Raw genomic sequence first — 27,852 nt, 5'->3', positions numbered from 1 at the left:
GGGCTTCTAACTCAAAACCAATTGGCAATGAGTGGAGAGGCCCATATATCTTATATACTAGTCAAGATCCCTTGTCCTTTCCAATGTGGGATAATATTATCCCTAATAATGAATTAATTCACTCACTGTCAACTGATATTTTAGATGAAAAACTATGTAGGCATGTAGCTTTACATTTTTGAATGAGCTACTCTTTTTTCAAAATTACTTTTATAACAATATAGGTGACTAAATTTATTTTATATCTAAATCATGGATATAAAGTCAACTACTGTTTCGTAGTTAATGCTAAATCTTCTTAAAATAATCTTGTCGTCACAAATTTCACGTGGTTAATTTGAAATTTGTTCCAAAAACTGTTGAAATGGGCACCAATTCGTTGTGTGGGTAGGAAAAGGAACCGTTCAAATAGTAAGAGTGGAAATAGGACCTTTTCCCTCTTTTGAAATGCCACCGTGTCATCCGACTCTACTATTTTAACGGTTGACTAACGTCCGTTTGAGTCAATGTTGAATTCAACTATAAACACAGAGTATGAGTAGTTAATTTGAAATTTGTTACGAAATCTGTTGAAATAAGCACCAATTCGTTGTGTAGGTAGGAAACGGAACCGTCCAAATAGTAGGGGTGGAAATAGGCCCTTTTACATGATTGACTGTTGAGTTTCAATGGTTTTAATAGTGAATGGTACATTACACTTTGATTGTTTCATATAGAAATTTTGATATTTGATTTGAGGACCAAAAAGAAAAATTGAATAAATCATAATTTGGTTACAAGATATTTACTTACAAACCAAAATTGAACCGAAACCAAAACATACAAAACCTATCTATAGGGAATCAAATTTTACACTGGTAACCTTTTTTTTCTTCTATGCAACTAAACATACTATTACTGGTTACTAAATCCAACTAACATCAGCCTTTAGTTTCTCAAGATTAATTAGGAATTAGATGAAATAACTCTTATCTCTCAAAAATTCTAGCTCTTAGTCAATATGTCTATTAAAATCTCAAAAGGAACTATATATTTCAGGCATTAGTCAATTTAAATCTTCAAAATCAAATTCAATGAATCTTTGTCTTTGTGTCATCTATTTTTAATACAAACCAAAATTATTTTCTTCCAAAGAATCTTTTACCAAATATCATTTCCAGTCTTTCTATAAAAGTAACAACTTTTTTTTATCCTTCAACATTTCCCGCCAAATTTCTCACTAAAATCTCCCCTTCTCCCACCAAAGTTACCATCTTTCTCTCTGTCTCTCTCTCCTTCTGCGTCACCATCCATGGCTGCTACTCCGAGTTCGAAGGCAAAAACCATCCAATCCCCAAACAAAACCCCGACTAACATTTATCGCAAATGGTATCTATCTCCTTCTTCAACTTCACTCACTCCTCAAACACCAGAAACACTCACTCCTCTTCGTAGATCTTCTCGTCATGTTTCCCGGAAGATCGATCTGGGAAATGATCCGACCGATCTTCCGGGACGAGAATCAATCCAAGAAATCAATCTAACTCCCAGAAAACGAACCACTGATGTTGTTGCAGAAACTCTAACAACTCCTAACAAGAAGAAGAAGAAGAAGAAGAAGAAGAAGATAGCTGAGGAAGCTTCGTTCTCTCCTACATCCCCAAATCGATCTGAGACGATAACGAAGAAGAAGAACAGAGTTTATTACAATAAAGTTGAATTCAATGTAACCGAATTTGAAATTGGTGATCATGTTTACGTTAAGAGAAGAGAAGACACGAATTCAGATGAAGAAGAAGAAGATCCAGAGATCGAAGATTGTCAGATGTGTTTCAAATCAGATACTAACATAATGATTGAATGTGATGATTGTTTAGGCGGGTTTCATTTGAATTGCTTGAAACCGCCATTGAAAGATGTTCCCAAAGGTGATTGGATCTGTCAATTCTGTGTAATTAATAAGCCACCACAACCACAAGGGAAGAAGAAAGCGGCGAGAACGATGAGGGAGAAGCTTCTTTTCGGTGATTTATGGGCGGCTCGAATCGAGAAGTTGATGATGATGGTGGTTGTGTGTATTGGATTAGAGCTCGTTGGTATATGATACCTGAAGAGACGGTTTCGGGGAGACAACGGCATAATCTGAAACGCGAGCTTTATTTGACGAATGATTTTGCTGATATAGAGATGGAATGTCTTCTTAGGCATTGTTATGTCAAGTGTCCTATGGAGTTTTCGAAAGCGAGTAATGATGGTGATGATGTGTTTTTATGTGAGTATGAATATGATGTGCATTGGCCATAGTTTCAAGCGTTTGGTTGAATCGGCTGATGAAGATTCCGATAGTGATCAAGAATGGAATGGTGGTAAAGAGGAGGAGATTGATGATAGTGATGATGAGGAAGAAAGTGTTTGTGCAGATTCAAAGAGTAAGAGAGGTTTAACGTGTGCGAATGTTCGTAAAGGGCGTATCTTTGGGCTTGAAAAGGTGGGAACTAAGCGGATTCCGGAACATGTGAGATTTCATAAGAAGAATGAGTTAGAAAAAGCGAAAGCTACTTTGTTGTTGGCTACAAGTCCTAAGTCTCTTCCTTGTAGAAGCAAAGAAATGGAAGAGATCACCGCATTTATAAAGGGTTCAATCTTGGATGATCAGTGTTTAGGAAGATGTATGTATATTCATGGTGTTCCCGGGACTGGGAAGACTATTACTGTGCTATCTGTTATGAAGAATCTAAAGGCTGAGGTTGAAGCGGGAAGCGTAAGCCCATATTGCTTTGTGGAGATCAATGGTCTCAAATTGGCTTCACCTGAGAACATTTACAGTTTTATCTATGAAGCGCTGAGTGGTCATCGCGTTAGTTGGAAGAAAGCTCTACAGTCTCTGAATGAGAGGTTTGCAGAAGGAAAAAGGATTGGTAAAGAGAATGAAAAGCCTTGTATACTTCTCATCGACGAACTTGATCTTCTAGTCACTAGAAATCAGTCTGTTTTATACAATATTTTGGATTGGCCTACCAAGCCTAACTCCAGATTGGTTGTGTTGGGAATAGCAAACACTATGGATCTTCCAGAGAAGGTGCTTCCTCGGATTTCAAGCCAAATGGGTATACAGAGACTGTGTTTTGGTCCTTATAACCACATGCAGCTACAAGAAATCATTTCTACAAGATTGAAAGGAATCAATGCTTTTGAGAAGACAGCTATTGAATTTGCTTCGAGAAAGGTAGCTGCGGTTTCAGGAGATGCAAGACGTGCGCTTGAGATATGCAGGCGTGCAGCAGAAGTAGCGGAGTACCGTCTAAAGAAGACTAACAAAACTGCAAAGAGTCAGCTGGTGATTATGGCAGATGTTGAAGCAGCCATTCAAGAGATGTTTCAGGCACCGCATATTCAAGTTATGAAGAGTGTATAGAAACTGAGTAAGATCTTCTTGACGGCTATGGTTCATGAGCTTTTTACAAAACAGGAATGGCAGAGACAACTTTTGACAGAGTGGCAACAACAGTATCGTCTCTTTGCTTAACCAATGGAGAAGCTTTTCCGGGTTGGGACATTCTTCTCAAAATCAGTTGCGATCTTGGTGAATGCAGAATCGTTCTCTGTGAACCTGGAGAGAAGCACAGATTGCAGAAGCTGCAGCTGAATTTTCCAAGTGATGATGTTGCTTTTGCATTGAAAGACAATAAGGATCTTCCATGGTTGCCCAATTACTTGTGAGTTTTTGTCTCTGTTGAATCATTGAACGATCGGGCTCTCGTCTAAGGCTATTTATAGCTAGTTTAAGGAAAATTTGGAGATTGATATGTAACGCATAGTTTGATTTCTGGTGTATAAAGTATAAATATTGTTACAACACAACCATAATGACAGAAGCCACACGAATCAAAGTGTCTTCATTAAGTGTGTCTTTGGATGACATTAAAGACAACAGTAAACATATATATCCAACATCAGACAGAAATCTCTCTTTATTGTATGCTAGTTTATAGAGAAATCTGATGCCTAAGACTGAGAGTCCTCTACGCTGACGCGTCTATGGCACCGCCCCCATTCACCTTGACGAAATTATCGACGTACTCTTTCCTGTAAAATGGCCGTTTCAATATCCATAAACAGTTTTCTCTGTTCTTTGCTTGGATGAACAATTGCAGAGTAAGCTTTTGATGAGACAAAAGGGGAAACACAGAACATTGTACCTTGCAGGGAGATGGTCGTGTGGGCGATTGTATGGTGTCCACACCGGTTCACCCACGAAAAGCCGCATTGCCTGTTTAATATGAAATTCTGATTATTTAATCAACCAAATATATATATATATATATGATGAATTAACGACTCGAAGAAGCTAACATTGAACCTTGATATAGTTGTCTGAGTCCACGGTGAAGCGATGATATATTCCAGCAGGTAAGACTATCATACCTCCCTTCTTTACCCATACTCTAATCCAAGCTTCATTGCGATCCCTCACATCAAAGTAACCTTTTCCCAAAAAATGAAACATTGAGAATATATATATATATATGTCGACTTTAATCAAGTAAAGTAGCTTATAAAAGTACTTACCGCTTCCTGCAACGCAGTAACGGATCTCTTCATCAGTGTGCAAATGTTCTTCGAAAAAGCTCTTTACTTTCTCTTCATAGTTTGGAAGCTTTTCCGGGCATACCTCACAAAAGTCCTGAATTTAAACACTATTCCATCATCACCAATATACAAACACACAAAGAAAAATGTTTATAATTTAACAAGTGATTAACGTAAAAGATTTTTTATGTCCCTTTGAATAGTTAATGTTAACGGAAGGCGAACCAGAGAGATTTGATAGTTAATGACAGACTCTCACGTCTCAACCAAACCCTACTACTTGCTCTCTAACCAACTCACACCCGCTACAATCTACTACGTTCCGTCCTTGGCTAGTTATAGAAAAGGCTTGAGCAGCTGAACGTCATCAAGTAAGCCCACTGTATATATTGAATTTTCAAAACAGCACTTGTCCGAAACTAAAGATCTAGCATCAAGTCTAAGGGATAACAAACAAAGATATAAGAAAGTATCAAATAAAGGTGACAAAAACAAACCATGTAGGAGTAACCACGAGATTCGCGGATCTTTTTCAATTCCTCATCGGTTTCGTAGTTATCAGCATCAAGTCTCCAGCTAAGTACTCCCAGCTCTGTAGACAAACATTACACATGAAAAAAAAAAAGACAATAGAAAGTAGTACAGAAAGAAGAACATTTTCGACACACAAAGACCTGCAAGTTTATCCAAAGATAGAAACTCCTTAGGATCCTTGTGGTGAGGAAGTCTCTGATCCTCTTCGCTGTCATCCATATACCAAGCCTGGATCACATCTTCTCTTCCATCCTAATCAAAAAACACACAGACAACAAGAAAACATAAATTTCTGATGCTAAGCTCGAAAGAGAAAATAAGAAAAGGCACTTAATCATTTATATACCAAGCCTGAATCATTTCTTCTGTTTGCTCCTAAGCACATCACAACATGTGAAACTAGAAAACATCAATTTGATGATAGTGATCAAACTTCAACACTAATTGAGAAAAATGTTCTTGAGCAAGTAATTTCGATATGTTAAGTAACATCAAAGATAAAGAAAGCAAACTAAATAACTGTATAAGCAAAAGAAGTAGCGATAAAACGAATCAGACAGAACATAATTCAGTAGATAACAAAACCGAACCTAATCGGCAGCGATTCATGTTTTCATGACGGAAACAAGAAAATTTCCGATGAAGATTGACGAAATCAGAATCAGAACCAAGAGAATATCGATTACCTTAACCACTTCACCCATGGTTGTTTGTTCCTCTTCGTCGTCTCGTCGTCTTCTTCGTTACGCCTTTTATTATTCTTCTTCGTCTTCAAATCCACGCGATTTATGTTTTTTTTCTTTTGCGACAAAAATATAGAAAAATGCTAAAAGACTAAACTACCCTCCTTTCGCCGGCGTGCGGCGAGGGAAACGCCGCCTCCACGTAGATCCGTTTCAGACTATTTAACACATTTTTAAGTTTTAAGAAAATGTTAATGCGTTAGTTAGAATCATATCCTTTGATTGAACTTAAATCACTCATCTATACACAAAAAGTACTCCCTTTGGAAAAAGTTTTTTTTTTTTCACAATATAAGTCGTTTTCGAGTTTCGATGCAAATTATATATTATTTTAATATTTTATGATTATTTATATTATGTACTCTCTTTTATGATTGGTTGAACTTTTTAAAAGTAGATGTTCTTAATTGGCGTGAGTTTACCTAAAACGACTTATATTACTCCCTCTGTCTCAAATTATAAGATGTTTTAGCATTTTTTCTTTGTTCCATTTTATAAGATTTTCCCAGATTTCTTTGCATAATTTATGTTTATTTAGTATGTTATGACCATTTAAATTATGCAGTCTTTTTTTCTATTGGCTGAATTCCTATAAAAAAAGTAAACATTAATTATTCTTTAATCTTTGTGCTTTTATACAAAACATCTTATAAAATGGGAGAAAGAGAGTATGAAACGGAGGGAGTATTGTAAAAAAGGTAACAAAGGTAAAGTTAAAAAATGGGTTAGAAATGGTCAAAAGAAGTGAAGTTTGGTGTCAAGCTAAGACTCAAAGAGTAGAAGACAGTTTGGCTAAAAGGTCTCTCTCTCTCGTTAAAAGTGTGTCAAATAAGACAGCATTTACACATAAACAAAACCAGAAAATGAAAGATCTTCTTTCATCTTTTCCCTATCTTGTCTCTAATCTCTGTGACTATATCCTCGCCAAAAAGAATAGAAACACAAGAACTTACCACTAACCTACTAAGCTACTCAAAACTATAGACAAAAAATTATGGGTGCAACCCGGAAACACAAAAGAAAGAGAGGTTTCTTCATATCTTGAGCTTATAAGAAAGCAAATGTTTCAACCGGTGATAGCATCTCCACGTTTCGGCATCTTGTTTAAATGCCTGGAGACCAACCGGGGGGAGTTATGAGGGAAATCATCCAAACTATTTTAACAAAGCTCTCCATATGATTCTCTTCTTACCTTCACTGTTTAGATCAACTGAAAGATTGGGACTTTTTGTCTGGTTTTCAGGTGACTCGCTTTGCAGTGGAGATCCTGTGCAGCCAAGGTTTTGTGAATATGCAGCGTTCATCCGTGGCTGACGATTCAGAAACATCTCCAAGCTAGAGGACGCAACTCCTGGACACTTTTTAGCCTTTGAGAATTTTCTGCACATTAAAAAAACATCAGTTTATAGCGATTTTGGAATAAGCGTAAAAATATAAAAGCACCTGTCTTTCCGCTTCTCACGATATCTTTGCAAAGACACCTTTCTGTTCGCCTGACCCTCCATATCTTAAGAACGACCCAAAAAACATAAGAAAGCTGGTTAAATTAATCAACTTCACAGGTTATATAACATGTAGAACAAAAAGCAAGTCAAATTTATTTGCCTCCAAGTTAACAAGATTAGCATAGCATTGCACAGGTGAAGATGTGTTGATCAAATTTTGCTCTCAGAATCATTAAGGTATTATGAACACTGTTCATACCAGAATCACGAGAAAAATTCGCCTTCTCAAGGCCATTTTGGGGAAGTTCCACCATCTTCTCTGCAATAAGAATTCACAATTTCAATTTAACTCTCTACTAGTTCAAACTCAACAATGAAGAGGGAATGTGGAATCACTATCACAAAAAGTTGCAAGAGGCGTTTGCATATTTTACACAAGGTAGTATAGGTAGCACAATGCAACATTTAGACATGCTTCCTTGGTCAATTTACCCATGCCTTCTTTCAAAGATGGACAAAACAAAAGCAGTGTTTGGCAACTAGAGAAAAAAAAAAAAAAAAAAGCTCTACTCCGTCATAAAAGCTGGTCCATGAACTTTTCCAATTTGATGATACACAAAACAAAATCATTTCAAGTCTGAATCATCTATCTATCAACTGAAACAGATCAGATACTTTAGCAAAAGCTTACCTTTACTTATGCGCTTTGAAATCATTCTACTCGAAGCAAAAATACCATTTTCAGGCAAATCAATTGGATTGGCTGCAAAGTGCATAATTGACCGGGCCTGCAAACCAATACACAAGATGAATGATCCAAACCATGCCATCAAAAAGTTCTATTATCAGGCTGGACAGAATAACGAGATTTATTTACCTTTTCAGGTGGTACTCCATCATACACATTCACTTTGCCACTATAGAAAATCGCCATTTGCCCAACCAGCGCACTCGTTTCAGCTGGGCTTCTGATGCAACATTACAGACAAGTAAACAGCATTGGAGTGGTTAGCTCGTTAATATAACAAGAGGCACATGTCAGCAAAACTTTAAATCAGGCTTTCGTAGATGATTAACCACAAATACCATTGAGGAATGAATAACTGAACTTTTACCATCATTTGAACTGAGTTCATCTTCACCAAAACCAAGAAGACTAAGATAGAACCAAGAACACCTAGATATACTAACTACATATACAGATAAGCCCCTACGACTGCTTACTCTCCTTGGGAGGTTACCTAGTTACTGTCAGACCAATCCACCATTTCTATTACTAAGAATGTCACAATGCAACATTCCAGCAGAAAGGTATCGCTTAAATTCAAAGACTAAAATGTAAACCTGCAGGTATCTTTCTCCGCTGCATACTGAGCAGAACCGCCGGAAAACTCAGCTGATTTTGGAGAATCCCTTCTGTGGCATGGGCCGTCATCTTCCTGAAAAGGATTCCGGCCACACTCTCCAAGCTCGTTAGTTGTTGTAACCTATAGCAACAATATCCATAAATCAGTACCGACTAAGGAACGATTCTCTCAACTACTTCAGAAACTATAATTTCACTTCTTCTTTTTTCAGTGTGAATCAAAATCGAAGTAAATAGCTCACGCGAGGCGGATTTGCCGGCTGAGAAACGTGGATCTTGCGGAGGATACCGGCGCCGGAATCGTCACCGGGCTCAAAGAGAGCTTTGAGGGATAAAACTTGCTGGATCGCCTGAGATTTGTTCCACGAAGGCCTTCGCATTCCTGTTTCGACACGTGTCAGCCGCCATTCTCGGGAAAAGCTCGGAGAGAGTAGCGAATTTAAAAATTAACTCAAGTAGGCAAAATCCGAGAGGAAGATCCTCCCGGAGAAGACAATAAGACCGGAAAAAATGGAAGAAGAAACCTTTGTCTTTGAGGAATTTACGGCAGTCTTCGCGAGTGAGCTGAGAAATGTCTTCTTCAGTGAGTAGCTTCAGTGGCTTCGCAAGTATAGACTTCGCCGACGAAACTCCGACATCCATCTCCGCCTCTTCACCGGAATCCCGGCGAGAGAGCAGTGGCGTTTCAGTAATAATTGGAGGATTTGGGGGTAAAATTAGGAACAATGAGAGAAAGCGGAGCAGTGAAGAGAGAGAGAGAGAGAGTGAGGTCGAATAGTTTTCCTATGGGAGTCAATTTGGGGGAATTGTTCCCGGAACAGGGAAGCTCCCTAGACTGCCACGTAAGCTTTAATTATTATAAGCCTTAATCATGGCTGCTAAACTTGCTAAGTACACTTTTATATCCGATTTATTTTCTTTCAAGTTTCAACTACTGTATATTGTCATCCATACAAATAGTGTTAAGAAACCTATAGAAGTTGTTAAAGGTTTGCTTGCGTTTATTGATCTTGCCAAACGGCTTATATACAAGAATGTGTTTAACCTAATCGAACATGTACAAAGCTTAAACGTATGGACTAATTCAAGATTAGTCGAGGCCCAATATAGCCCAATACCCCCCCCTCAAGGTGGAGTGTGGAGATTTCGAACACCCATCTTGTGAAGAAATGCCTCAAAGACCGTCCTTCCCAAGGTTTTAGTCATAACATCTGCGAGCTGCGAAGTCGTGGAGACATGCTTAGGAACAATGGCACCACGTATGATCTCGTCACGAATGAAATGCTTGTCATTCTCTATGTGTTTGGTGCGCGCATGATAAACCGGATTCTTGGCTAGGTTGATCGCAGATAGACTATCGGAATGAAGAATCGTAGGAGCAGAACAATCAATTCCCAAGGCTGGTAACAACTGACGAAGCCACAATATTTCACAAACCGTATCGGCCATGGCTCTATATTCAGCTTCTGCTGAAGAGCGTGAAACAACATCATGCTTTTTCGTCTTCCATGAAATTGGGGATCCTCCTAACTGAATAAACCAACCGGTGAGAGAACGTCGGGTTGTAGGACAAGAGCTCCAATCGGAGTCACACCAAGCAGTGAGAACAAGAGGTGTATTAGCTTGAAGAAAAATCCCTTGTCCCGGTGTATTTTTCAAGTAGCATAAGACTCGTAGTGCAGCTGTCCAATGCTCTTCTTTGGGCTGACTCATAAATTGCGATAAGATGTGAATCGCATATGATAATTCAGGCCGTGTAACACCAAAGTAAATTAACTTACCAATGAGACGACGGTAACGTGTAGGATCAATAAGTGGTTTTCCCTTCGCCAATGCAAGTTTGTGGTTTTGCACCATTGGAAAAGCAACCGGCTTAGCACCTAATACACCGGTCGTGGTAAGTAAATCCAGTGTGTACTTCCGCTGACATAAATAGAAGCCCGTCGAATTTCGAGCGACCTCAATACCGAGAAAATAGCGGAGAAGACCAAGATTCTTCATGTGGAAACAATCACTCACATAGCACTTAAACTTCTCGAGGATGGCAAGTGAACTCCCTGAAATAATAATGTCGTCGACGTAGACAAGGACATTAAGCGTAGAGGTAAAATCTTCAAACGTGAATAGGGAGTAATCGGACACGTTTTGAATAAAACCATATTCTTTCAAGGCTGATCCCAATTTTGCAAACCAACACCGAGGCGCCTGTTTTAAACCATATAAAGATTTTTTAAGACGACACACCTGTGATTTATCCTCCGTGCGAAAACCCGGTGGAAATTGCATATACACTTCCTCATCAAGATCACCATGTAAAAATGCATTGTGGACGTCCATTTGATGGACTTCCCAGTCATTGGATGCGGCTTGTTGTAAGAATGCTCGGACAGTGACCATTTTTGCGACCGGAGCGTACATCTCGTTAAAGTCAATACCCTCTGTTTGATTATTTCCAAGAACGACAAGACGAGCTTTATGGCGCTCCAACGTACCGTCAGCATTATACTTTAATTTAAAAACCCATTTGCAGCCCAATGCCTTCTTTCCCTTTGGAAGTGTTTCAACAGTCCATGTGCCATTGTCTTCAAGAGCAACAATCTCATCTTGTACCGCATCTCTCCAATTTTCGTCTAGTATTGCATCTTTATAGAACTGCGGCTCAACTCCGGAAGTGATAGCCAAAAGAAATGCTTGGTATGGTTCTGTAAACCGTGAACTAGACAAGAAATTGTCAATGGGATATGGAGTTACCGAAGGATGCGGTTGATGAAGCAACATGGTGACATAATCTGCTAGCTTCACCGGCGGATTCTTTTTACGAAGTCCTGGTCCTAGTTTTTCAGGGCTGGGAATAGACGGAGCCGGAGAATCATTGGAGACCAGAGTTTCAGTCGAAGCCGGAGAAGAAGATGAAGTCGAAGAAGTTGGTGATGCCAATGACTGTTCCGGTGAACTCAACACAGGAGACAGAGGCGTAATCGACGCAACAGGTGATGGTGGTTCAGATATTGAAGTAGACTTCTCTATGATAGAAGTTGGTGTCGTCGTGACTAAAGATGGAGCTGGTGTCACAGTCTGTGAAATTGGAGTAACGGGTTCGTCGGTGTTGCTAGGTTCTCCGGAGGTGACAACGTATGGTGGTAATGTTGAGTCTGGAGAAGAAGAGATGATATCCGCAGCTAATGAATCATCTTCATGAGCTAGAACGATAGGTGCTGGCTGTGAATCCGTTATTTCATCATTTTCTAGTGTATCAAAAGGAAATTCATCTTCCTTAAATATGACATCACGTGAAATAGAGACTACTCCAGTCTCTAAATTGTACACTCTCCAACCTTTTTTCGCAAAGGGATATCCCAAAAACACAGACTTTGTATTCCTTGATGCGAATTTATCGCCTCCATGTTTCTGATTATGGACAAAACAGAGACACCCTAGAACTCGTAAATGATCAAGCGGAGGAGGCCGACCATACACCAATTCAAATGGTGTTTTCCCGTGTAAAAGCTTCGTTGGAGTTCTATTAATAAGATACCCCGCAGTAAGAGCACAATATCCCCAAAATTCAATGGGTAAATTTGCTTGGAAACGAATTGCACGAGCAACGTTCAAAATATGTTGGTGCTTGCGTTCGACGCTACCGTTCTGTTGTGGCGTTCCAACACAAGAAGTCTCATGAATAATTCCCTTTTCTGCAAAGAAATCTCGGAGACATATAAATTCGGACCCATTGTCACTACGTACCGTGCGAACTTGAGTAGAGAATTGACGTTCAACAAGAGCCAAAAAATTTTTAAGATGCATTGGAGCTTCTTGTTTAGAGGTGAGAAGGTAAATCCAAACCGCACGTGAATAATCGTCAACAATGGTTAAGAAAAATCGGGATCCACATAGTGCCGTAGTTCGATATGGTCCCCAAAGATCACAGTGAATTAGATCAAAAACCTTGTGAGAAGTAGTATTGCTTAATGGAAAAGAATCTCTTGAATGTTTTGCGCGAATACAAATCTCACAAGAGTGTGAATCAAAAGAACTACTACTAGAAAGCTGCAACAAATTCAATACTGTAGAAGAGGGATGTCCTAAACGCTTGTGCCATAACTCCAAAGGTTGTAAAGCCATTCTTTGGACTGCCGACGCAACCGCAACACCTCGAAAAAAATATAACCCATTTCTCTGCTCACCCGCACCAATCACCGTCCTCGAAATGCGCTCCTGAACCACACATAGACGATCAGTGATCTGAAACACACAACCACTGTCACGAGTCAGCTGTGATACGGAGATTAAATGACATTTCAGCTCATCAACTAAATACACGGCATATAATTTCAGAGAAGATCCCAACTGAACTGTTCCTTGACGTGTCGAAGTAGTAAATCGACCATCCGGAAGTTTAATCAAGACGGGGGACATATCACAAACTTCATTCAAAAAATCTAATGAACCTGTCATGTGGTTAGATGCCCCAGTGTCAATAATCCAAGATTCAAGAAACCACGTACCGTTAAGACGATCTGTCGATGTTGATTTTCTCTCTTCAAGCATTTGAACTAACGACTTCCACTGGTGATCATTCAGCCCACTTAACCCCACTCTATCAGAATCAGTGATCGCGGTGGTATTTAATGCAGAGACCAAAGGACGAGAAACCACCATGGCATTAGCTTGACCACCACGAGAAACATCCGCAGATCTGCGACCACGTGAGGACTGTATTGGAGCTGAAGTTGTCACACGACCATTGTTGGATGCGTGATTCGATTTGTTTCTCGGCTTCTCAACCCACCATGGTGGATATCCAATCTTTTTGAAACAATTCTCATCGAAATGACCAATTTTTCCACACAATTTGCAAGTGTGAGTCCGGTGGTCCTCATAGGAGACTTGTCGTGACTGTGATTGAACCGCAAAGCTCACTCCATCGGTCTGCTCAGCGTGAAAACGACTCGCCAATTTTGACTCATCCTCTTGCAGCAACACATTGTATGCCTCTTCCAATGATGGCAATGGAACACGAGAAAGAAGTGATGATTTCACTGTGCCATAAATCGATTCGTCAAGGCCCATCAACAATTGGTGCAGCTTGTCCTCTTCTCTCTCCTTGCGGACGTCCTCCATTGTTTTTGCTTGTTGATAATCTGACAAGCTTTTCCACAAGCTCGAGAGTTTGCCGTAGTACTCATCGAGACTTGTTCCTTTTTGGCGACAAGTTGCTAATTCAGTTTTCAATCTCTGAACTCTCTGCCCATTCTTCATGCCATAACGTTTTTGAATATGTGTCCAGAGTTCGTGTGGATCATCCAAGTGAGAGATCGAGTCTGAGATGTTTTCTTCAATGGTCAACTTCATCCACGAGACCACCAAAGCGTTGTTTGCAACCCAGTCTTCGAAATTTTCAGAATCTTCTCCTGGTTTTAGAATGGATCCATCAGCAAATCCAAATTTCTTCCGAGCAGTTAACGCCAATCTCATGTTCGTTGCCCACGCTTCATAGTTCGGACCGCGTAGTAAAGGTCTCGAGATTATGATGCCGGGATTATCACTGGAAGACAAGTCATATGGAGAAATTGTCTTTCTTTTGGTGTCAACGGAAGTAGAAGACAGAGCAGAGCTCGTTGAAGAAGAAGATGATGAAGCACTCATTATCTTTTAAGAAATTTTCTTGTTAACAAAAAATTTAACAAAGATTAGGTCAAAGAAAGAAGTAAATAAGCGGAATTAATTGAAACCTAGATCAAGAGAGGTCAGATCTAGGCTCTGATACCATGTTAAGAAACCTATAGAAGTTGTTAAAGGTTTGCTTGCGTTTATTGATCTTGCCAAACGGCTTATATACAAGAATGTGTTTAACCTAATCGAACATGTACAAAGCTTAAACGTATGGGCTAATTCAAGATTAGTCGAGGCCCAATATAGCCCAATAAATAGGAGAATAAAATATGATTTATTCTCTACTCTTTTAAGACTTAAGACTCTTAACCACGAAACCACATTTTTCTGCCTTCTACAACAACCAAAGGAACCATGATTCAGAGTAAACCAGAGAGGTAGAGACACAGTGACAAGAACGATCGTAGCAAATAAAAAAAGATAGACATATTGCACATACAAGAACGAACGTAAGAAGATACGATCCCACTGTAGTCTTTTCGTATATTCGGATACGACAAAGATGGTAAAGAGAGACATATCAGAGAGTGTAACTAAGTTTACAACAACTCAAGCATACCAAAAGCCAGCATTCTCCACATGCATACATATAAATATCCAATACTTGAGAGGAAAGCTTTCTTTATTGTAGGCCTTGTTTATAGATCCTGAGTTCAGAAAGCCAGATAGAGAGAGAGAGAGAGCTCTCTAAGCGGAGGCGTTGATCATGAAGTTATCGATATATTCTTTCCTGTAAATATCACATTTCTTGCCCGTAAATTAACAGAATTTCTTGCTTGATGAGACAAAATGAGGAAAAACAGGACAGTGTACCTTGCAGGAAGATGGTCGTGTGGCCGATTGTATGGTGTCCACACCGGTTCACCCACGAAAAGCCGCATTGCCTATTTTAACAAGATACTTCAATTTTCTAAGTAAGCCCAAAATACATAAATAAATGGCTAGAAGAAGCTGACATTGAACCTTGATATAGTTGTCTGAGTCCACAGTGAAGCGGTGATATATTCCAGCAGGTAAGACTATCATACCTCCCTTCTTTACCCATACTCTAATCCAAGCTTCATTGCGATCCCTCACATCAAAGTAACCTTTTTTCCAAGAAAATAAAAACATGACTACTATATCGAATTAAAAACAGCAAGTGAAAGTACTTACCGCTTCCTGCAACGCAGTAACGGATCTCTTCATCAGTGTGCAAATGTTCTTCGAAAAAGCTCTTTACTTTCACTTCATAGTTTGGAAGCTTTTCCGGGCATACCTCACAAAAGTCCTGAATTTAAACACTTTTCCATCATCAAACCAAGACTCGAGCACATAAAACTGTTTGCGAATCATCAACTAATTTCCCTAAACACATTCACTTCAGTAAGTGTTACAATTGAGTAAACCCCCTAGAGAGTTAAAACAAGACATTTTCAAAAGTAAACATCTAGCATTCAAAGTCTATGTAAACAAACCATGTAAGAGTAACCACGAGATTCGCGGATCTTTTTCAAATCCTCATCGGTTTCATAGTTATCAGCATCAAGTCTCCAGCTAAGTACTCCCAGCTCTACACACAAAAATTACATGTGAAACAAATAGAGAAACAGAGAGAAGAACATTGAATTAAAGAGACAAACAAACCTGCAAGTTTGTCCAAAGATACAAACTCTTTAGGATCCTTGTGGTGAGGAAGTCTCTGATCCTCTTCACTATCATCCATATACCAAGCCTCAATCACTTCTTCTCTTCCATCCTAAACAAAAGCACATCAAAAAGGGATTAGATTCCTTGGGAGGCAATGTTCAGATATTAAATCTGATTTTAGCTATAAAACTGCAAACAATTCGAGAAATCTTCAATTTCAAAACTAAATACAATACGAATTGCAATATTTGAGCAAAAGAAGTAGTGATGATTCGAAAATGAATCAAATCACAAACCGGAACCTAAACGGAGAACAATCAATCGGCGATTCATGCTTGCATCGCGAAAACTAGGAATGATCGATTAGCGAAAACCAAATCAGAAGCAGAGGAGAGAAAGATAAAACATACCTTGACCGCTTCACCCATCGTCTTCCTCGTTATGCCTTATTATTCCTTCTTCTTCTTCAAAACCACGCGATTACTCAATTCTTCATTTTTTTTTAAACAGAAGAAACCAATATAGAAAAATTTAGTCAAAAGACTAAACTACCCCTAGAGATGCCTTTCCGATTTTGTTTGGGGTAAAAAACAAACAGTAACTTAAGATAGAAAAGTTGCAAAAAGTCTTAAAAATAAACAAATCAAGGGCTTATCTCATACATATCAATCACAAAGAAGTTGTGTTACTTGGAACCTCAAAGATTGGTGGTATCAATAAGGTCTCTCATTATAAGACAAGCATTTACATAATACAAAACGCCACATTCTCTCTCTCTCTCGTCTCTCTAACCTACTCAAAATTACAGACCAAAAAAGATGGACGCAACCGGTAAAACAAAACAAGCCAAGACCCGTACTGATCCAGCTCAAATCTTTAAGCCATGTTTCTTCCACAGTGAACGAGAACATTCATTGTTTGCTTTTCTTCCTTTTGTACATGGCTAACTTGTTAAAAGAACATGAAATTGTTCTTCTGTGTAAAGCGCGCCTTTTGACCCGTAATAGCATCTCCAGTTTCTTTTGGCACCTTGTTAATTATCTAGAAACAAGCGAATGAGAGTTTTAAGGGAGATCGTTGGAACCATTTAACAAATGCTTGTTCATACCTTCACTGTTTAGATCACTGTTTAGATCAACTGAGAGATTCGGGCTTTTTGTTTGATTTTCAGGTGACTCGCAGAGCCCTGTGCCGCTAAGGTTTTGTGAATATGCAGCGTTCATCCGTGGCTGACGATTCAGAAACATCTCCAAGCTAGAGGACGCAACTCCTGGAGCCTTCTTGGTCTTAGAAAATCTTCTGCTCAGAAATAAAGGTTCAGCGATTTGGAATATAAGCACACGGCATAATTGTAACAACTACCTGTCTTTCCGCTTTTCAAGATATCTTTGCAACGACACTTTTCTGTTCGCCTGACCCTCCACATCTTCAGAAAGACCAACAAAAAGAACAATGGTTAAATTAACAGAATTTCCAGGTCATACAGAACAAGCAAGTCAAGTTTATCTGCCTTAAGTAAACACAATTAGCATAGCATGTAGAGGTGAAGAGGTAGATCAAATTTTGCTCTCAGGTGTTTTATGCATCATTAGAATAATAAGTTTCTATATGAATCTTAAAGGTAATCTGAGCACAGTTTGTACCGGAATCACGAGAAGCAGCTGTCTTTTCAAGGCCATATTGGGGAGGCTCCACCATCTTCTCTGCAAAATGAAATCACAATTTCAGATGCTTTCAAAAAAAGATGAACATCAAAAGTTGCTATCAAAAAGGGGGCAAGAGGCATTTGTAGACACACAAGCTAGTTGAGGTAGCAGCACCATTACAGCTTTTAGACATGCTTCTATGGTCATTTAACAATGCCTCCTTTCAAAATTGGACAAAATAAAAGCTGTCTTTGGCAAAACAAAAAGAAAGAAAGACTCATCTTGAGATGCAGCTGTATTCATTTTTCCAGTTAGATTATACACTTAAAACAAAATCATTTCAAGTCTGAATCATCAATCTATCAACTAAAAAGCAGATCAGACACTTTAGCAAAAGCTTACCTTTACTCATGGGCTTCGAAATCATTCTACTAGAAGCAAAAATACCATTTTCAGGCAAATCAATTGGATTAGCTGCAAAGTGCATGATTGACCGCGCCTGCAAACCAATGTACAGGATGCATGATCAAAAACATGCCATCCAAATTTATATATTGTCAGGCTGGACAGAAATAATGTTGTTCATTTACCTTTTTAGGTGGTACTCCATCATATACATTCACTTTGCCACTGTAGAATATCGTCATTTGCCCAACCGGCGCACTTGTTTCAGCTGGGCTTCTGCTGCAACATTTCAGACCTTAAAACAACTAGTTTGAATAGCATTGGAGTAGTAATTATAAAACATGCACATAATATCAACAAGCCTTCGTACATGGACTACCCTAAAACTCTTGTTCGTAAAAAGAAACCATTGCAGAATTCACAAATCATATTGACTAATGGACAAGTAAATGATTTTTCGTTCACTAGCAATATATAATCACATCAAGGCATACCAATCCTCCAACCAGAAGAGTAAAGAGTAAGACAGAACCAAAAAGATCTTCCTGAAACACCAACTACAGATAGAAATTAAACCTCTATCTGACTCGTTAAACCTAAATTCAGTGTGACCAATCCACCATCAAAGCCATGATCCATATAGAAACTTTCTATCTCTAAGGATGTGATATCAAACCAAATACTTCCTAAGATCACAATGCATCACATAAATTCAAAGAAGAAAATGTAAACCTGGGGGAAACAGGCTTGTGGCCATCTTTATCCGCAACAAACTGACCAGAATTGCCAGAAAACTCAGCTGATCTTGGAGAATCCCTTCTATGGCACGAGCCGTCATCCTCCAGAATCTTGCCACAAGCTTCGAGCTCGTTGCTTGGCTCAATCAACGTTGTTGAAACCTGTGAACAAAAGTACACACAGAACCAACAATTTTCCCTAAATCAGCAGCACCAACCAAGTAAACGATTCTCACTCAGATTTTCACTTCTTTTTCTATGCGAATCGACGAGAAATATAAGCAAAATCAAAGTAAAGAAAAACGCTCACGCGAGGCGGATTTGACGGCTGAGAAACGAGGATCTTGCGGAGGATTCCGGCGCCGGAATCGTCTCCAGGCTCGTAGAGAGCTTTAAGGGATAAAACTTGTTGGATCGCCTGAGATTTGTTCCACGAAGGCCTGCGCATTCCTGTTTCGACACGTGTCAGCCGCCATTCTCGAGAAAAACGAGCAAAAAAAAGCTCCGAGAGAATTTCAAAAAATTGACTATGTACGATGCTTCTCTTCAAAATCCGGACAATAAGACCGGAAAAAATGGAGAAGGAGGAAGAAGAAACCTTTCTCTTTGAGGAATTTGCGGCAATCTTCGCGAGTAAGCTGAGAAATGTCCTCTTCAGTGAGCAGTTTCAGAGGTTTCTCAAGTATAGACTTCGCCGGAGACACTCCAACATCCATATCCTTGTCAGATTCCGGCCAAACGGCCTCACCGGAGCCCCGACGGGAGAGCAGTGGCGTTTTCGTAATTATTGGAGGGTTTTGAGGGCAAAATTAGAAGAGCGAGAGAGAAGAAAAGAAAAAGAGTGAAGTCGCTGCTAATAGTCTCTCTATGGGCTTCAATTTTAGGGGAATGGTTTTTGGAGCAGCGAAGCTCCCTAGACTGCCACGTAAGCATCCTACTAGTCTCTCTATTATTTTGTTGATTAGTTTGTGGCTTTGTGCGTTAAACAGTGGAATAAAAAATAAAGGTAACAAAAGTTTATGTTAATTTAAAAATGATTATAGCAATGAGTGACAAAGATAAATTACACGAAAGAAAACAGAGATTATTTTTATAATTAGAAATAGAGTATCTACTACTATCTTGTTTGTTTATTGAGTGGATGTCAATTTATTGAAAATCGCATACGATCAATTTGCATGTGATATTTTGATTAATAACTAATTAATCTATAAATGGATAAGAGTTATTCCAAAAATAGAACAAATTATCTTTTGTTTTTTGTTTGTATACTACTTTGGACAATCATCAATTCTTGGTTAGTGTTTTTTTATTTGGTTTTGCAATTCTTGATTAGTTATCTATCTCTAAACAATGGAAGATCATGTTACGACTTATACGATTATTAGTTAGTAGAAGATCAACCAGCTACAAGTTTTTTATTATAATCTGAATGAACATTTATTAACAAAACTTTTTTTTTTTCTTTTTCTCGTTTTATATATAATTTTGGTTCAAATATAATAAATGGTTCTTTTTCAAAAAAAAAAATAAAAAATAAAAATATAATAAATGGTTGATCAATTACTTTATATTCTTTCCGTTTTACAAAGATTTTAGTTTTAATGTAAAATTTTGATTAAAAATTCATTTTTAACCCTATTTTTTGATATATTAATAAAAATTATGTTATTTAGTGTATAAAGAAAAAGTAAAGTATAAATTTTAATAATTTTTTTAATATGTGTGAAAAAATATAAAATGACATTCTTTGTGAAATAGATATTGTGAAAACTCAGCGTTGCAATAGATATTGTGAAAACTCAGCGTTGCAATTCTAACCCTTTTTTTTTCTTTATTCTATCATCGTCTGTCGACCCATGCAATTCTAACATTAATGTATATGTTATCTCTCTGCTTGGTTCGAGAGACAATGACAGGATACTATTAGAATTTTTTGTTCGAACTATCAGCAAGGATTTGGGAAATATTAAGCCCGGGCGAAAAAATTGCTAACCAAATAACCGGCCGAGCCGAACCGAACCGAAAAAAATCGAATCATACTCGAACCGAAGTTTTTAAAATAACTGAATGGTTAGTAAAATCTCCTATCCAAACTAACCGAAACCGAACCGATAACCAAATGGCTAACCGAAATATCAAAAAACCTATAAATACCAAAAAATAATATCCAAAACTATAATTATACTCAAAATATTAATTATTTTTAGAATCAAAACAATCAAATACTTTAAATAATCAAAATATCCAAATATTGTTTGTTATATTTGTCAAACTTAAATACTCTTTTACAAAATTGAATCAAATTTTAATTTTCTTTCTAATATTTTTCTTTTTTGTATTTTCTTTTTGTATTTTTAACGGTTAATTTTGGTAAAAACTCGAACCAAACTTAACGTAATAAAAGTTTGGTTAGTTACAGTTCTGTTCTAAAAACCGGCCGCCTAGGCGCTGATCGGGTGGGGACCGCGACGATTTTGTCTAAATCGGTTTCGGTCGCCTAGCCCAATTTTTTTTTTTTTGAGCTAAAATTCAAAACGTCCCACTTGTGTTCATAATTTGTATAAAAATCATAAGTTTGACCTTAAATTCTTGTTTTCATGTGTTCAATGCAATTTTAAAAACAAAAGTATATAAATTTCTTATTTATAATGGATTAATATGTTTTTAAAATATACGAAAACCTTAAAACTAGTCCCCGATTAATCTCCGTTTAATCTCCGATTTTCTTGGTAGGCGCTAGGCCCACCCTCACCGCCCGACTAGCGCCTAGCGATTTTTTAAACATGGGTTACGGTTATCTATTTAAATATCCAAACCGAACCGAACCGAATGGAACCAAAATTTATAAAATATCTGAATGATTATTATATTACCATATCCAAACTAATCGAAACCGAACGGTTAGCCGAATGCCAGGCCTAGGAAATATTATATCGGAAAGTTCCATGACTGATGTTGAATGTTTTTAAAAGATGTTGAGACAAGGAGTTTATGGGAGAATCTCCAGCATTGCAACACTTCCACTCATATATCATGCAATCATCGCCGATTTTTGCAAACAGAAAATCATTCCAAACATTTTGCAAACATATTAATCTTCAATGTAAAAACAACCAATCAAATCCTAAAAATAAAATATCTATGCATGTTTTCCTTAAGAAAAAAAACATTTTATAAACATTAATACAGTTTATTAAGCCAATTTACTAGTTGGTATTTTTAAAATGGTTTTAGCTTTTTTGTCAACAACATGTGCTATGAATTTGGATAGTAATATAACAAAAACACTAGCACAAACCATTATACCAAAAATCTTGTCAATCCATATTTATAGTAGATCATTTTGATGCATGTAAATGAAAAATGTCTCACCACGAAAAAAACGAAGACTAGTCATTTTCTGAAGTGAATACCAAAACAATTGAAAAATACAAGAGATAGACTAATAAATTGACAAGACGAAGGAGAAGAAATATATTTTCACATGAGTCTGACCAATATCGATTCTCCCATAAGCCTTTCTTGGTCTTGCGTGACATCCCTTCTCATTATCCAATATTTATTTTATATAAAGTGATAATCGATAACAATGCATGATCATACATATAATTATACTCGTGATGTTCGATAAGGATTCATCCAATGCTCGTAACTGGCAAGATATCCATGCATGAATAAGCAAACAGTTAAAAACTTCTTTAAAATACAGTTTCGTCATCCATACATGATTACATTCTACATTACAATATTCATATGGTGATGTCCCGAAAATTGATTATATAAGTAACCATATTATCAATGTACTATTGATTCATGTGATATTGCAACTTTTTCTTTTTAGATTACTAGAAATTTTGAATAATGATGCATAAAATCTTTTTGGATAAGAGAATAGAATGTCTAAACTTTCTTTCTTTTTTTTAACATCGAAAGTCGAACTTGTGACTTTGAAGTTCACTCGCGTTTGAAAAGGTTGTATAATGTACCAACAATTGAAATCCTAATACATATTTAAGTGCTCTTCAAAACTATCTATTACTATATCCTACCGTTTTTTTTCCTTATTGTTAACCAGAAAGTTTCAGATTTTTGGCTCATAGTTTAGTAATTATGTCCGGGTCTAGCATTTGATGATACTTATAATGAATTTACAAACGTAAATCATCTCTTTTCCAAATATAATAGCACTTAAGACTCGACCTCATATCCAGTAGCACTGTTACAATACCCTTCTAGCCGTTGACAGCAATGTAAAATTGGGATATAGAATTGACTATTGAGAGTAGTGGAAGAAATCAAATAAAGAAGAGGGAAACAACAAAAAAAAGAGTGGAAATAGGAAGAGTCGTTATCGAAGAAATGGATCCAAGTTGGTACCATGCCTTAAATCTCTAAAGAATGCATCTGCCATTTCTATCGACACCACTCACCAAAATCCTACCCAAATTTATTTTTTCTTAATGGTTTTTAAACTATATATTGTTGACCTAATTATGATGTGCTTCAAAAAAAAGAAAAATCAATATTGAATGTTTGTAATTGACCACGAATATAAGAGGTTTTGGAATATAACATGTAAGCAGTAAACTACTACCGAATTACTGGTTTGAAAACCACTACTTTATTATAAGAAAATGATTATTGAAAAAAAAAAAGGGATGAATAGTGATTGAAGAACCGTACTGGTTATGTATGTGCAGGGAGAGGGGTCGCGAGTGCGTGGGTCGGGTACAGAGGATGAGTCAGTGAGTCAGGACCTGTTTCCCCCTTTGTAGGGACACTTACCATCCTTTAATGGGCCTCATCTTATCATAGGCCCATTAACATCATGTCAGTCTTTTTCTTGGGCCTCATCTTTGTTTTATGGTTCTTGCGATTTGATGGTGACTACAATTGGACGACCGCAAAACAACCCAACCTTATATGCTGTCTTTTGTGGACAAATCTTTTTTTGATATCTATTGTCTCAAAATAAATGATAGAAGTCCGATCAAAAGCATAAAACAATCTCTCATGATCAACCATTAAAAGAAATAAACTAGCAACAACCCATGTTCCACTTACTGATATACATACACATATAGTCAAAGATTTATGCAATAATTTGGACTTTATCAAAAAGATTTACAAATCATATAGACATATAGTCAGTTTTGATATATATCTTGGTTTTAAATTTTTTGTAGTTCTTTATTTCCCATAAACTTTCAGTTAAAAACCAAATGACGACGAATATATTGACTCATATCTTTTATAGATTAGCGTAGTTTGCTTTTTCACTTTTAATGTGAGACTTCTAAAATGAATCATTTTTACTCCTTTTTTTGGATCGAACCTCGATTTGGTTTTGGTTTGGTCATAACTTTCAACTTGAAAAATCACTTGAAAGTGAGTCGATTGATTTATATACTCCTCATATGTTACTTCATATCCCATATTTTTTTTATGTAAGATTCTTAACAAAATCAACTCATAATGATCTAGTAGTGTACACCCTCAATATTGAATTAATTCAATCATTCTACTTCGATTGAGGGTGTACACTAACTAGATCCTCGTATGTATGATATAAACTGCTAAATAAGGATTATAATGCAAAAAAAAATATCATAATCCGGAGTATATACATTTTGAATAAAATACAAAATTATCATATATCCAACTCCAGATTCGTGTGCATGTCTACGTATCCCCGGATGCGATCATGCTAGAAGAGTCAAGGCCCCTACACGATATGACAAAACGAGTAGGAGATACGTGACACCAAAATATACTAAAAAGCTGAAACTAATTTATATAAATGAAGTGAGAGATACATATCAACATTACACAAGAAAGAAAATGAATAAAATAATTTTAATGTAGGACTGAAAACCTAAAAAGAAAAAGAAACATCAAAAGGTTGCCAAAATAAAAAGAAACATGAAAAGAAAACCTGACCAGAAATTTCCATAAAGCCCAACCTATTTATTTTGCCTACACTCTGAGCCCCACTCATTAGTTGCTCAACTAATTTAATTACTTGTCATAATTGTTAATTTGGAACCTCTATATTTTTGTTTGAACTTTCACTTTTCAGGATATAATCTCTCTGGATCTCTTTAAAGAGAATCCCAATGACCATAGTTTGATTTAAGGAAGGGCAAGTTATAGGAATGGAATAAGAAATATTATAGAATCTTTATAAAACATACTTTAAAAAATATATAATGTTAAGAAAGAAAAGAAGGTTAATATTTAAGTGAACACTCTCACAGTCTCACTAAAGTATAATTGAATATATAAAAGCAGGAGAAAAAAAAATACAGTCAAAAAGAAAAAAAAAAAAAAAAAAAAGAGATAGCAATTTGAATTTAATACTTGGATTCCAAATCCAAGCTCATGGGTCTATTCTACTGTTCACAGTCACACACACACTCTCTCTATCTAAGCTTCTTTTGACTTAAGACCAAAATGAATAACCCCAAACCCCAAACACTCAAACATAAACCCAAAAAATCTCTCTCACAGAGAAAAATAAAACACACCATTTTAACCACAACACTTGTCTCTCTGCTAACGTACGCATCCTTGCCGGTTCTTGACTAATGGGCGCCTTCCGTCGCCGCCGCCGTCACTTTCTTTTAGCTTCACTCGCCGCATTTGCTCTCCTCCACCTCTTCTCCGCCTCCTTCGTAGTCTCCGCCGGTAAGAACCCAATAAAATGTGGTTTATTTTTCTTGCAACTCGAACTCGAAATTTTCTTGATTTCATACGAAATTTTGGTTCCAGTTATTACACAAGCTATCTTTTTTTAGTCCAATGGTTAAATATTTTTGATGTGTAAATGGCGAGCGAGTTAACTCAGTGGTGGTTAAATTTATTTACCAGATGGTAGATGGATTGGTCAGAGAACCGGGTCGGATTTACCGGGTGGGTTCGTGGAGAATAATAAGAGGTTTGGTGGTCCGGGTTCATCACCACCGACGTGTAGATCGAAGTGTGGGAAATGTCAGCCGTGTAAACCGGTTCACGTACCGATTCAACCCGGTTTAAGTATGCCATTGGAGTATTACCCTGAAGCTTGGCGGTGCAAGTGTGGCAGCAAGCTCTTCATGCCCTAAACTTTGATCAATGATTAAACAATTCACGGAAAAAAAAAGTGTTTTAATTCTTTTTGTTTTGTTTTTTGTTCCTCATTTCTTGTGCTTGTCTGATTAATTATTGTAATGAAATCTATATGTTAATATAAAAAAATTGGTCATGTGAAGAAATTGAGGACTTTGGGAAAAGGCAAATTTTTGAGGGGTGATAGTACCGAGAAAGAAAGAGAGTACTCATCATTTTTACCCTAATGACACTTGCTTCATTATAGAACCAAATGATATTACTTGCTTCATTATAGAACCAAATGATATTGCAGATGTCTAATTCAGGTAGTGTTTCTATCTTTTCTTTGTTATAACTTGTAAGAAAATAAAACTGTCATACACAAAACAAATCGTTTGTAATCGGTGAAATGAAATAACAATGGTTTTAGACGGGTACGTATAAATAGTGAAATATCATTATATAGTAATGACAAAAAACATTTAGCTAAATAGAATTTCTGTAAAATAATAGTAAAACGTTTTAAAAATTAGGTTTAACTAGATTAGTGACGTAGTGTTTTTTGAGTATTTTCTGACACCTCTATATATATATATATAAATTGTTTTTAAAACATCAGCATTGTAACAATATTTTGAATGGTAACTACTAATTAGCACAAATTTCGTTATTTAAATGTGAAAACCATATAGAAATAGACAACACGGTATACAATTGATGAACCAACTTTAACAATTTTTTAAAAACATATAAAATGAAAAGAGAAGGCTATGTTCAAATATCTTTTGTACTGTTGTGAATTAAATCCCTTGATTAAATTTTTTCTTCTTTTTTTCTGTCTTTTGAAACTACATTTGGTAAATTATTCGACAAAATCCGCCAGAAAACAATTGTGAGTGATGGATTTATTTTGTTTCCATTTTGTGTTATCAGTAAAATCAGTGATTTGCCCCTTATTTTCAAACAAATCTCTCTTAACAAATCAAATCCTAATTAAGTACTTTAATTTGTTTGTCTGGTTATGCATGTTTGTTTGGACCCATAGGTTTTTGTCGACAGCTATGTAGATTTCATTATTGCTCTTTGATGATAATTTATTAATTTTTGTAAGGTATCAATGTAAATCATGATTAATATTTATATCGTACTTGCACGTGTAAGTATGCAGCAGGACCATATTATAAAAAAAATGAAAACAAGTAATAAAATATTATTATAGAAAACGAATGTAAAAAGTAGTAAAAGCATTTATAGTTTGGTGTTTTTCCCATTTTCACTACAAAGCCGCATATGTACTCGTGTCGTACTGCATACTCTGTTCCTTACATATAAGTTTGCAATATCTGAATTAACTTCTCTCTTTTATTTTTATTTTTCCTTATGAGATGTACTAATTCATTCTACTTTTGATTTTAGTATTTGGAAAAGTATCGACTGGTCTCATATTTATAGCTTGATTTTACAATTTTCGTTTTAAAAGATTTAGAGGAAATAAAGAACCATTGACCTATTAAAGATACGCCAATAATTTGTAGATGCCTAAAAAGCGTAATAGTTACAACAATAATTGTATAAGTCGGAGAATGATGAGTTGTACTCTAGACTTAGAGATGTTATGATAATTATTAGAAGCTGGTTTTACGTATATGCGCAGATTATGAAACGTATTATTTTCGGGAACGAACGGACAAGACTTTATAGTCCTAGTCGGACAAGTCATGGTTATAAATTTGTGTAGATGACAATAAAGTTGGAGTATGATTTTGATTATGAGCTTTGAAAATTGGAAACACGTAACCATTTACTAACTTCTAACCACTGTCCTATTGCTCGTGTGGGCCATTGTACTCGACCCAAACGTTGACTAATAATAACAACTGCATGGTGTTCTATATCATAAGTCATAACGAACATATTTGTAAGATTTTACAATTTTCACTACTTCTTTTGTGGTTTTGATTTTATTTATAATCCTTTATTTTCTTAATTTTATATGATGTGACGTTCTACATG

General features: G+C 36.7%; 6 protein-coding genes across 14 annotated transcripts; 2 read left to right on the top strand and 4 right to left on the bottom strand.

The window, feature by feature from the left end:
• Window positions 1-651: 651 nt before the first annotated feature.
• LOC9304333 (origin of replication complex subunit 1A) lies at window positions 652-3,717 on the top strand. The gene is given in 4 exon segments (XM_021020058.1): window positions 652-2,033; window positions 2,036-2,277; window positions 2,279-3,436; window positions 3,439-3,717. Coding segments are annotated over 4 exon segments (2,403 nt in total). The 5' UTR covers window positions 652-1,291; the 3' UTR covers window positions 3,700-3,717.
• A 62-nt stretch (window positions 3,718-3,779) lies between these two features.
• LOC9304332 (1,2-dihydroxy-3-keto-5-methylthiopentene dioxygenase 3) lies at window positions 3,780-5,902 on the bottom strand. Of its 2 annotated transcripts, none has more exons than XM_002868214.2 (7): window positions 5,790-5,902; window positions 5,244-5,355; window positions 5,067-5,161; window positions 4,549-4,663; window positions 4,340-4,464; window positions 4,179-4,249; window positions 3,780-4,065 (listed from the first exon to the last, which is right to left on the bottom strand). In XM_002868214.2, the coding sequence occupies exons 1-7, from the start codon at window positions 5,805-5,807 to the stop codon at window positions 4,002-4,004; spliced, it is 600 nt and encodes a 199-aa protein (XP_002868260.1). In that variant the 5' UTR covers window positions 5,808-5,902; the 3' UTR covers window positions 3,780-4,001. The 2 variants fall into 2 exon arrangements, with proteins under 2 accessions (XP_002868260.1, XP_020875727.1); XM_021020068.1 differs by lacking the exon at window positions 5,790-5,902 and adding an exon at window positions 5,450-5,502.
• A 1,062-nt stretch (window positions 5,903-6,964) lies between these two features.
• LOC9304331 (protein TIFY 4A) lies at window positions 6,965-9,569 on the bottom strand. Of its 2 annotated transcripts, XM_021020066.1 has the most exons (8): window positions 9,182-9,567; window positions 8,900-9,039; window positions 8,636-8,778; window positions 8,169-8,259; window positions 7,983-8,079; window positions 7,551-7,610; window positions 7,290-7,353; window positions 6,965-7,226 (listed from the first exon to the last, which is right to left on the bottom strand). In XM_021020066.1, the coding sequence occupies exons 1-8, from the start codon at window positions 9,297-9,299 to the stop codon at window positions 7,001-7,003; spliced, it is 939 nt and encodes a 312-aa protein (XP_020875725.1). In that variant the 5' UTR covers window positions 9,300-9,567; the 3' UTR covers window positions 6,965-7,000. The 2 variants fall into 2 exon arrangements, with proteins under 2 accessions (XP_020875725.1, XP_020875726.1); XM_021020067.1 differs by lacking the exon at window positions 7,551-7,610 and having other exon boundaries at window positions 9,182-9,569.
• A 5,172-nt stretch (window positions 9,570-14,741) lies between these two features.
• LOC9304330 (1,2-dihydroxy-3-keto-5-methylthiopentene dioxygenase 2) lies at window positions 14,742-16,479 on the bottom strand. The gene is made up of 7 exons (XM_002868212.2): window positions 16,370-16,479; window positions 15,957-16,068; window positions 15,788-15,882; window positions 15,486-15,600; window positions 15,294-15,418; window positions 15,144-15,214; window positions 14,742-15,060 (listed from the first exon to the last, which is right to left on the bottom strand). Exons 1-7 carry the CDS (start codon window positions 16,385-16,387, stop codon window positions 15,018-15,020), a joined length of 579 nt encoding a protein of 192 aa, XP_002868258.1. The 5' UTR covers window positions 16,388-16,479; the 3' UTR covers window positions 14,742-15,017.
• Window positions 16,480-16,592: 113 nt separating this feature from the next.
• LOC9306363 (protein TIFY 4B) lies at window positions 16,593-19,668 on the bottom strand. 7 transcript variants are annotated; one of them, XM_021020063.1, is made up of 9 exons: window positions 19,346-19,668; window positions 19,058-19,197; window positions 18,743-18,909; window positions 18,196-18,289; window positions 18,008-18,104; window positions 17,603-17,662; window positions 17,322-17,385; window positions 17,068-17,255; window positions 16,593-17,000 (listed from the first exon to the last, which is right to left on the bottom strand). In XM_021020063.1, exons 1-9 carry the CDS (start codon window positions 19,461-19,463, stop codon window positions 16,993-16,995), a joined length of 936 nt encoding a protein of 311 aa, XP_020875722.1. In that variant the 5' UTR covers window positions 19,464-19,668; the 3' UTR covers window positions 16,593-16,992. The 7 variants fall into 7 exon arrangements, with proteins under 7 accessions (XP_020875722.1, XP_020875724.1, XP_020875719.1 ...); XM_021020065.1 differs by having other exon boundaries at window positions 16,593-17,002; window positions 17,082-17,258; window positions 19,346-19,667; XM_021020060.1 differs by having other exon boundaries at window positions 17,068-17,258; window positions 19,346-19,666.
• Window positions 19,669-25,074: 5,406 nt separating this feature from the next.
• Window positions 25,075-26,016, top strand: LOC9306362 (EPIDERMAL PATTERNING FACTOR-like protein 4). The gene is made up of 2 exons (XM_002870245.2): window positions 25,075-25,437; window positions 25,621-26,016. The coding sequence occupies exons 1-2, from the start codon at window positions 25,338-25,340 to the stop codon at window positions 25,851-25,853; spliced, it is 333 nt and encodes a 110-aa protein (XP_002870291.1). The 5' UTR covers window positions 25,075-25,337; the 3' UTR covers window positions 25,854-26,016.
• The last annotated feature ends 1,836 nt before the right edge of the window (window positions 26,017-27,852 follow it).

This window comes from Arabidopsis lyrata, assembly GCF_000004255.2.
Source record: "Arabidopsis lyrata subsp. lyrata unplaced genomic scaffold ARALYscaffold_7, whole genome shotgun sequence".
In the NCBI taxonomy this organism is placed as follows: Eukaryota; Viridiplantae; Streptophyta; class Magnoliopsida; order Brassicales; family Brassicaceae; genus Arabidopsis; species Arabidopsis lyrata.
The sequence above is the reverse complement of the archived record's forward strand: the minus strand, read 5'-3'. Positions and strand labels throughout refer to the sequence as shown.